Genomic DNA, 10000 nt, shown 5'->3' with positions numbered 1-10000 from the left:
GAGATAGAGAAAGGGAAAGAGAGAGAGGGAAAGAGAGGAAGAGGGGGAGAGAGAAGGAGAGAGAGAGGGAAAGAGAGAGGGAGAGAGAGAAAAAGAGAGAGAAAGAAAGCAGTGACAGGGAAGAGGAGAAAGGTAGGGTTGATGGAGCTTCATGCAGAAGAAGATGCAGATGGAGAGGACACAGCTGGCGAGACTCCGGCTGAAAGAGAGGAGTACGAGGGTGTGTGTGTGTGTGTGTGAGTGTGTGTGTGTGTGTGCGCACGCACATGCCGACTGGCACAGCATGTGAGGGGTGATGATCACAGAACCAAGGAACTCTAAAAATGAGTGATAACATGAGGGCTGTGAGGAACATGAGAGGCGTGCACAAACACACACACACGCACACACACACGCGCACACACACGCGCACACACACACACACACACACACACACACAGACACACACACACACAAAAGAGATGCCTACAAAGCTCTTACTTTCTGTAGCAGCTCCTTCTAATATGATCTGTCTCTAATGGAGGAGGTTATTAATAAACCCTGTTGTTGTTGTGCTACTGAAGAACACATGCATGCTCTGTTGCGTTCCCATGATCGCTCACACATAAAGACTCCACACATTGCTCAGTGGAGCAGTGGTCCCTGCTGCTAGCCTACAGGAGATTCCACATTCACCATGTGTTTACAGGAAGCATGTACACATCCTGTGTGTGTGTGTGTGTGTGTGTGTGTGTGTGTGTGTGTGTGTGCAGATATAAAGGGATTCCTAGTTTCAAAGCACAACACAATTAATATCATGAGACTCTAGCATGACTTCCATAGACCAGGGTATGGCGCAGAGGTCAGAGGTGAACCAGAGGTCAGGGTGAACATGAACAAAGGGCTTTTGAGGCTTTCAACAGCACTTTTCAGACCTCTGGGGGACACATACCAAAAGGCATTACTGTGAATCCCACTGGAGAGATACATACAAGAGATCTTCACATTCATCATATCCACTTGGACAAACCTAAACAGTGTAGGGTGACATCACCAGAGGCCACAAATGATATACACAGTGATCTGCCTGCAGATTTGTAAAAGCCAAGACTAGTTTCTCAACCCTCGCCAACAGTGAGGCTTTACTACAGTAATTCCCACAAACTCACACCCACCCGGCCGCATATCTGTTTCAAAGAGAGATCCCCCCTCATACCCCCGGGTGAGAATGTGGCCGGCAGAATCCATTAGGCCTCCAGAACGGAGGAATTCCACGGCTGGACTTGTTCAACAAACAACACATCCATCACTGCTCTGCCACCCAACGCAGGGTTCCTATTGGCTCAGATGGTACCTCACTGCCATTTCAAACCCATCTCAAACCCATCTTGGCGGGATGAGATCTCGTATGGCCCGATCTCATCGAAAACAACCTTAAACACGAGTTGCCCCTCTCCTGCTAAAAAGGCTGTGCATTTAGCATTCTCTTAAACTGAGCTGGCGCACAGGAAAGCATGCAACTTTATTATTATTAATTTTGAGCATCTCAGACAGGGCACTCTGCGCAGACCACAGGGAAAGGCTTGATGAAACCTTCTGTGTGCTTCATAGCAAAATGTCAAATTCATCAAACCTGCTTCAAAATGAATGTGTACTGGTTTTTATCCACTGCAGGTGATGTGCAAAGTCCTGCACGTTCAAATGTGTCATATACTTAAAGCTTCCACTTTTGGGGCGAGAGACAGAGAGAACCAGTGAACCCCGTGTCTACACTGATGACTAGGCCCCTTTAATGAAGCGGCCATTGAATCATGCACACAACCGGCGGATACGCAGCCAGTCAGGAGAGGCTGCCCAGGACTGTCCTTTTCAATGGGCCTCTCAAAGGAAGCTACTGATGACAAACATACTCTCTACGCCAACGAACGGTGGGCAGACGAGAACTCTTGGTTCTTTTAATACACAACTCAAGAGGATGTCGCCTACGAGCAAGCAGCTATTCAGGGACCTTTATTCTGCTCTCCAGAGGAGGCTGAAGAGGCGGAAGGCAGGAGCAATGGCCATGGGAGAGCTTTTCTTACGTCACTCGCACAATGCTCTTCCTCCTCCTCTGTCTCCGGAGGACTTCCTCCGCGACCGCTCTCGTCTGGCTAGGAAAAGCATTCTGCACCTGTTCAGCCACACAATGCACTGTCTGCCATGACTCTCGAGGAGGCTGCCGCTGCCAACATTAAGGAATTATAAGGAACTCACCAACTGTTGGGGAAATTAGCTAATTTGCCATCTTCCCCAAAGTCAGATAAGAAGATACATACCCTTCTCTTCTAGGCCTAGGCTAATGTTTCAAATCCACTTCCAGTGATTGAGCTAGGCTAAGGTATCTTAACGGGTCTCAATGCTTCCCACTGGATGCACAGAGAAGAGAAGGGTATGTATCTTCTTATCTGACACTGGGGAAGATAGCAAATAGGCATATTTCCCTCAACATTGACGTGTTCCTTTAACCTCCACTGTCTTTTCTGATTGTTTATTGAACAACAACAAAAAAGCACAAAAAGAATTTGAACAAAAACAACGATAATCTCCATGCCACCGTCATTACTGCAATCAAATTCCCTCGTGTGGCAGTTGGGTTGATGATGGCGATTGAGAACACGTAGGTGGACGGCTCGCTGGCAGTACAGAGAGATCAGATGTGAGCGCACTCTGGATCCCCACGTCTTCTCGCGCGTCTCTCCTCAACAGATTGCTTTTACCGGCACGACGCGCCCGAACCAGACAGCCGGAATCAGGTTACCACGAGAACAACAACAAAGGCCAAAGACTTCCGTCCGCGGAACAAACGGCGCAGCGCTGATTAGAGAGTTTCTTCTGCTCGCCAGGGCAAAACATAGACCCTGAAATGAAATCAGCTCAAATCACATCACTGAGCTGGAAACACCTACTTTCATTTTAGACTCACATGGAGATTGGCTGTTCCCGGGATAATGACGTTGTTGTCTCCAAGCCCTGCCCACATCAGCGGATCTGACCAATCAATGTTGTCAGAGACTAAAGGTTCCAGTCAGAGCCCTTGTCTGAAGGGACGACGTGCGGGGGGGGGGGGGGGGGGGGTACTGGTTACGCCGGGAGCCATGGTTACGTATTGAATCTGTCTCTAGTCTCTTACTCTCGGGTCGTAATTCATTTGTATAAGCATTGAGCTGCGTCCAAAAATAACCTAACTCTACGTCTCCTGGGTCCCTTCCTGGTAGATAATGGATGGGGGGGGGGGGCTCAAGATGCAATTAATAGAGTCTCCGGGACCCAGGGACATCAAACAACACTGCTCTCTCTCCAACTTCCTGTCTTTAATCCATGACATCCAGCCTGAGCAAACTCAGGCCAGTAATAAATTAGATTAGGCAAACAGTCTGTGCCCTTCTCCCAGACCCCGAGAAAGGGCCATGTGTGGGGATGGGAGAGGAGAGGAGGCAGAGCAGGCAGGGGCCAGAGCAGAGCAGGGCCAGAGCAGAGCAGGGGTAGAACAGGGCCAGAGCAGAGCAGGGGTAGAACAGGGCCAGAGCAGGCCGGAGGCAAAGCAGGGGCAGAGCAGGCCGGGGCAGAGCAGGGGCAGGGCAGGCCGGGCAGAGCAGGGGCAGGGCAGGCCGGGGCAGAGCAGGGGCAGGGCAGGGGCAGGGCTGATACACAGCAGAGGCCGGCCCCCCGCTTTCACTGGCTTCCCATGCAGACATTATCAGGCCTATCAGCTTCTGGCCTCTCGCTCCCTCGCTGTCCAACAGGGTCACACAGGGCCCCGAGACAGACGCGCTATCTATCAGCACACACACGCACACACACACACACACACACACGGGTTACACTGTATCGCATCAAAGATAGTGATCAGCTATTACCTGATGCATCCTACAGGCAGTGTGTGTGTGTGCGTGCATATGTGTGTGTATGTGTATGTATGTGTGCGTATGTATGTGTGTGTGCGTGCGCGTGCATGTGTGTGTATGTATGTGTGCGTGCGCGTGCATGTGTGTGTGTGTATGTATGTGTGCGTGCATGTGTTTTACGCAGCTGCTACGCGTACGAATCACGGGACGTGCGCCTCACCTGTCTCCTGCTTGACTCCTCCCCCGGCGGGCTGTCCGGCTGCGTCATCATCATCTTCAGGTACGCCTCCTCCCCGGACAAGCCCCGCCCCCGGGACGGCGCTTGGCCCTCGCGCTCCGCCACCGCCGCCTGCAGCCGACAGGCGGCCTCCTGGGCATACAGCTGCCTGCGGGGGGGGGGGGACACACACAGAGCAGAGCGGTCAGGACCAGAGGGCCGTCACGGGGGGGTCAGAGGTCGCCAGGCTGTTTACTAAACAGTGTCTGGTCGGGGGGGGGGGGGGGGGGGTAGTGGAGGGTTATCTCATCGCGGCAACATCAGGTGCTCGTCTGAGTCACATGCTGGAGATGTTAGTCGGGATGAGAGGGTGGGGGTGGGGGAGGTTTGGAGCCGCCCCCCCTCCCCCCCCCTTCCTCCAACATGCCCACGCCGGCAGCCAAGCACCGTGAGAGGTGAGGGGAGGGGGGGGGGGGGAGGAGGGTACACTGGAGACAGAGAGTGAGGAGGCGCCGTCCTCTCTCTCTCGCTCGCACACCGTTACCATGGCGACGGAACGCCGGGAGAGAGAGAGAGAGAGGCAGAGACCAGAGAGGACGCTGGGTAGGAGGGCAGGAGCTGGCTTCAGGGCGACTGGGGGGGGGTCGAAGGTCAGCATGAGGGCGTCGAGCTCCCCGGCACGATGAGCAGGGATCAGCTCCCAGTCCAGGCACGGGGGGGTAGGGGGGGGCTCCCACAAGCAGGACAGGGCTGTGTGTGTGTGTGTGTGTGTGTGTGTGTGGAGGAGCTGACAGGATGACACACTTCGGTAGGGAGGAGGTCAAGGGGTCGGAGGGGGGGTGCTTGGGGGGGTTCTGTGGAGAGATGTAGACAGGAATGTCACAACAACCACTGACGCAAAGCAAGATGGCCCCGCTGCACTGCTGGCACCATCCAGATGGCAGGGGGGGGGGGGGTCGTATAGGATGGTTAGGGGTGTGTGTGTGTGGTGGGGGGTGGGGGGGGGGAGGGGGGGGGTACCTGGAACGCTCGGTCAGCGTTTTAAGCAGGAAAGCTAACAAGCTCTCCGCTCCTCTGGAACAAGCAGAAGCGGAAAGAGGCAGAAACAAGAGAACAGCCAGAGGTTAGGAGAGCGCCGTTACATGGTTAGAGGCACGCGGCGTTAGCGAGGAAACCAGCCAGCTTTTTATTTATTTATTTTTCAAAGGAGGGGAGGGGAAACTTTTATTACATTAGACAATAACTGTGCGGCTTATTGGGTCGTTTATCAAGAGGCTCGGTTATGTGAGAAGAAATGGAAACCATGAGAAGAATATAAACAAACAGTGGAGGAGGATAATTTCATTAGGGAGCTTTTTCATAACCCTGGGAAAGATGAGTCCAGAGCCATGCTATCAATCACACAGCCCTTAAGTGGCACATATCACACACTAAATCTGATTACTGGGAAGCTGAAGCAGGAGGACTTTACCCCAACCCCCCGGTGCAGTTCCCACACTCGCTCGATCCGAAGACACTCACGGTGTATACAGCGCACACACACACACACACACACACACACACACACACACACACACACACACACACACACACACACACACACACACACACACACACACACACACACACATCTTCCAACCCTGCCCTGTCGCTCCCGTCAAAGGCCCTTTGTTTTGTCCTGCTCTCCATTTAATCAGCAGACACAGTGGCTGATGGGCGGCGGGGCGGTTCCCTGTCTGGGACAGCATTACTGAACACACTACTAAACACATTACTGAATACACTACTGAACACCTTACTGAACACACTACTGAACACACTACTGAACACACTACTGAACACCTTACTGAACACACTACTGAACGCACTACTGAACACCTTACTGAACACCTTACTGAACACACTACTGAACACACTACTGAACACATTACTGAACACCTTACTGAACACCTTACTGAACACACTACTGAACACCCTACTGAACACCTTACTGAACACACTACTGAACACACCACTGAACACACTACTGAACACATTACTGAACACATTACTGAACACATTACTGAACACATTACTGAACACATTACTGAACACCTTACTGAACACATTACTTCCGTCCCTCTCCCCATGTAACGTTTCTAGGAGCCGATATATCATCTGTGTGTCGTCTCATCTGGGGTGAAGGGAGACGGAGTGTGTGTGTTCTAGGAGTGTGTATGGGTCTGAGCGTGTGTGTTCTAGGAGTGTGTGTGGGTCTGAGAGTGTGCGTGGATCTCAGTGTGTGTTCTAGGAGTGTGTGTGGGTCTGAGTGTGTGTGTGTGTTCTAGGAGTGTGTGTGGGTCTGAGTGTGTTCTAGGAGTGTGTGTGGGTCTGAGTGTGTGTGTTCTAGGAGTGTATGTGGGTCTGAATGTGTGTTCTAGGAGTGTGTGAGGGTCTGAGTGTGTGTGTTCTAGGAGTGTGTGTGGGTCTGAGTGTGTGTGTTCTAGGAGTGTGAGTGGGTCTGAGTGTGTGTTCTAGGAGTGTGTGTGGGTCTGAGTGTATGTTCTAGGAGTGTGTGTGGGTCTGAGAGTGTGTGTTCTAGGAGTGTGTGTGGGTCTGAGTGTGTGTGTTCTAGGAGTGTGTGTGTAGGTTTGAGTGTGTGTGTTCTAGGAGTGTGTGCAGGTCTGAGTGTGTGTGTGTTCCAGGAGTGTGTGTGGGTCTGAGTGTGTGTGCTAGGAGTGTGTGTGCGGATCTGAGTGTGCGTGTTCTAGGAGTGTGTGTGGGTCTGAGTGTGTGTTCTAGGAGTGTGTGTGGGTCTGAGTGTGTGTGTTCCAGGAGTGTGTGTGGGTCTGAGTGTGTGTTCTAGGAGTGTGTGTGGGTCTGAGTGTGTGTTCTAGGAGTGTGTGTGGGTCTGAGTGTGTGTTCTAGGAGTGTGTGTGGGTCTGAGTGTGTGTGTTCTAGGAGTGTGTGTGTGTTCTAGGAGTGTGTGTGGGTCTGAGTGTGTGTTCTAGGAGTGTGTGTGGGTCTGAGTGTGTGTTCTAGGAGTGTGTGTGGGTCTGAGTGTGTGTGTTCTAGGAGGGTGTGCCAGTCTGAGCGTGTGTGTTCTAGGAGTGTGTGTGTGTTCTAGGAGTGTGTGCAGGTCTGAGTGTGTGTGTTCTAGGAGTGTTTGTGTGTTCTAGGAGTGTGTGTGGGTCTGAGTGTGTGTGTTCTAGGAGTGTGTGTGGGTCTGAGTGTATGTTCTAGGATTGTGTGTGTGGGTCTGAGTGTGTGTGTTCTAGGAGTGTGTGCCAGTCTGAGCGTGTGTGTTCTAGGAGTGTGTGTGGGTCTGAGTGTGTGTGTTCTAGGAGTGTGTGTGTAGGTTTGAGTGTGTGTGTTCTAGGAGTGTGTGCAGGTCTGAGTGTGTGTGTGTTCCAGGAATGTGTGTGGGTCTGAGTGTGTGTGCTAGGAGTGTGTGTGCGGATCTGAGTGTGTTTATTCTAGGAGTGTGTGCAGGTCTGAGTGTGTGTGTTCTAGGTGTGTGTGTGGGTCTGAGTGTGTGTTCTAGGAGTGTGTGTGGGTCTGAGTGTGTGTTCTAGGAGTGTGTGTGGGTCTGAGTGTGTGTGTTCTAGGAGTGTGTGTGTGTTCTAGGAGTGTGTGTGTCTGAGTGTGTGTGTTCTAGGAGTGTGTGTGGGTCTGAGTGTGTGTTCTAGGAGTGTGTGTGAGTCTGAGTGTGTGTGTTCTAGGAGTGTATGTGGGTCTGAGCGTGTGTTCTAGGAGTGTGTGTGGGTTTGAGTGTGTGTGTTCTAGGAGTGTGTGTGGGTCTGAGTGTGTGTGTTCTAGGAGTGTGTGTGGGTCTGAGTGTGTGTTTTAGGAGTGTGTGTGGGTCTGAGTGTGTGTGTTCTAGTAGTGTGTGTGGGTCTGAGTGTGTGTTCTAGTAGTGTGTGTGGGTCTGAGTGTGTGTTCTAGGAGTGTGTGTGGGTCTGAGTGTGTGTTCTAGGAGTGTGTGTGGGTCTGAGTGTGTGTGTTCTAGGAGTGTGTATGGGTCTGAGTGTGTGTTCTAGGAGTGTGTGTGGGTCTGAGTGTGTGTTCTAGGAGTGTGTATGGGTCTGAGTGTGTGTTCTAGGAGTGTGTGTGGGTCTGAGTGTGTGTGTGTTCTAGGAGTGTGTGTGTGTCTGAGTGTATGTTCTAGAAGTGTGTGTGTGTCTGTGGTGGGGGTCGGTGATGCGCGTGTCGTGCCTGCAGCTCTACAGGGGACCCCCGCCTCACAGGCCCCGTCGGCCAATGAACGCAAGCGACGGCTGCCAAGTGTGTTACGTCTACGACTTCACAGTGCTTATTTGTAATGCGACTGTCGGCTTGAATCAGGCCCAGTTTCTGAGCGCCAGGGAGGCTGAGGGAGGGGCCTCGCGAACCGGGATCCACCGCTACATCTGGGGAGATCTAGCACGCTCTGCACGGGGAACGTGTAGCAACAGAACGCTACAGGAGGAGAACGTGACGTACCTATGAGCCGGTTCTAATCTAGAATGTATTATATTCCCTGACTGTTGGCACAGAATATCTTGGATAGATCAGAGATAAGTCCCATGACTACTCTACTGTATCAGATGTATGCCTTTGGCTCTGAACTTTCTATTCACACACACGCACGCACACACGCATACACACACACACACACACACACACACATACGCACACACACACATGCGCTCTCACCCATACGCTCACACACTCACCCACACTCTGACATGTCGGGAGACTCTTCGGGTGGGAGCGTGTCTTCTTCTTCTGTCTTCTTGGCGCCGGCGGCCGGCTGTCTGGTGCCGGGCTGGGGCCTCTCCTGCCCGCACGCCTCGGCGCCGGGCCCCGCCCCCCCCCCTGAGCTGGTCTGGGGGATGGTGTAGACCTTGGAGGAGTCGGCCGAGGTACAGCATCTGGCGCCACGCGCCAGCGGGCTCCCCGAGCGATGTGACCCGCTGGCCGCACGTGACAGAACAGACAGAGGAACGCGTGACCCAAAAAGTGACTTTAGAGGTGAGCACGGCCCACAGCTAACGGGTTTTGGGGCGTCAGAGAATAATAAGGAATACTGAGGCGCAGGAAAAGACACAAGGACAGCTGAATCGGGCCTCGGACCTGGAGCCTGGGCCTGTTGGCTGCGTGGATTGGCAGTGGGGCAAATGGGGGTTTTGCGGTTCTGGTTGAAGTCTGACGCGGCCCATCCCTGTAAGGCCACCGTCATCCCATAAGGGTAACGGGCGTTGATAACAGAGAGAGAGGGTGTGAACAAAACCCATCATCCAAAACAGTGCTGTGCCCCTGCCTGTGGGGGGAGGGATAGAGAGATAGAGAGATAGAGAGATAGAGGGATAGAGGGATAGAGGGATAGAGAAATAGAGGGATAGAGAGATAGAGGGATAGAGGGATAGAGAGATAGAGAGATAGAGGGATAGAGAGTTAAAGGGATAGAGGGATAGAGAGATAGAGGGATAGAGAGATAGAGGGATAGAGAGATAGGGGAGGGGGGCAGTGAAAGCCAGCCCTCCTCCCCCCAACCCCCCCTACTGGTCAGACCCGTCACAACTGCATGGATCAAGACAGGTCAGGAGAGAGGGCCTCAGCTGGCTGAAAAGGTCACCCAACAACCGTCCCCTGAGTGTGTGTGTGTGTGTGTGCGTGTGTGTGTGTGACAGAAACAGAAACCAGGCCGATGCATTGATGATATGGGGTGATAATGAATAGAGACCTTTGACTGTGGTGTGTGTGCGTGTGTGATTGTGTGTGTCTGTACTCAGTAGATTGCGAACTCCCATCCAAACACCATGGACAGAGTGCAAATAACCCCCCATGGGCAGATCAATAGCGTGACGCAGACACGCCGGAATCCAGCTGTTCCCCAGTGCTTGGAAGGGAGCCACCAATGACATCATCCAGCCTTTAACTGGGTCACAGGTCAAACCCT

The 10000-nt window shown here is 52.7% G+C and overlaps 1 protein-coding gene across 1 annotated transcript in view; it reads right to left on the bottom strand.

Moving 5' to 3' along the window:
* The window catches only part of LOC311327277 (signal-induced proliferation-associated 1-like protein 2), a gene marked incomplete at its 5' end in the record, with an annotated part of 60351 nt that overhangs the window by 9497 nt on the left and 40854 nt on the right, over positions 1–10000 (bottom strand). The window contains 3 exons of the mRNA XM_084460309.1: positions 4084–4249; positions 5101–5154; positions 8775–9014. Coding sequence (XP_084316435.1) covers positions 4084–4249; positions 5101–5154; positions 8775–9014 — 460 coding nt within the window. The remainder of the gene's footprint in view (positions 1–4083; positions 4250–5100; positions 5155–8774; positions 9015–10000) is intronic.

Source organism: Borostomias antarcticus (assembly GCF_949987555.1).
Source record: "Borostomias antarcticus genome assembly, chromosome: 2".
Lineage (NCBI taxonomy): Eukaryota > Metazoa > Chordata > Actinopteri > Stomiiformes > Stomiidae > Borostomias > Borostomias antarcticus.
This window is presented reverse-complemented; position numbering and strand designations above follow the sequence as displayed.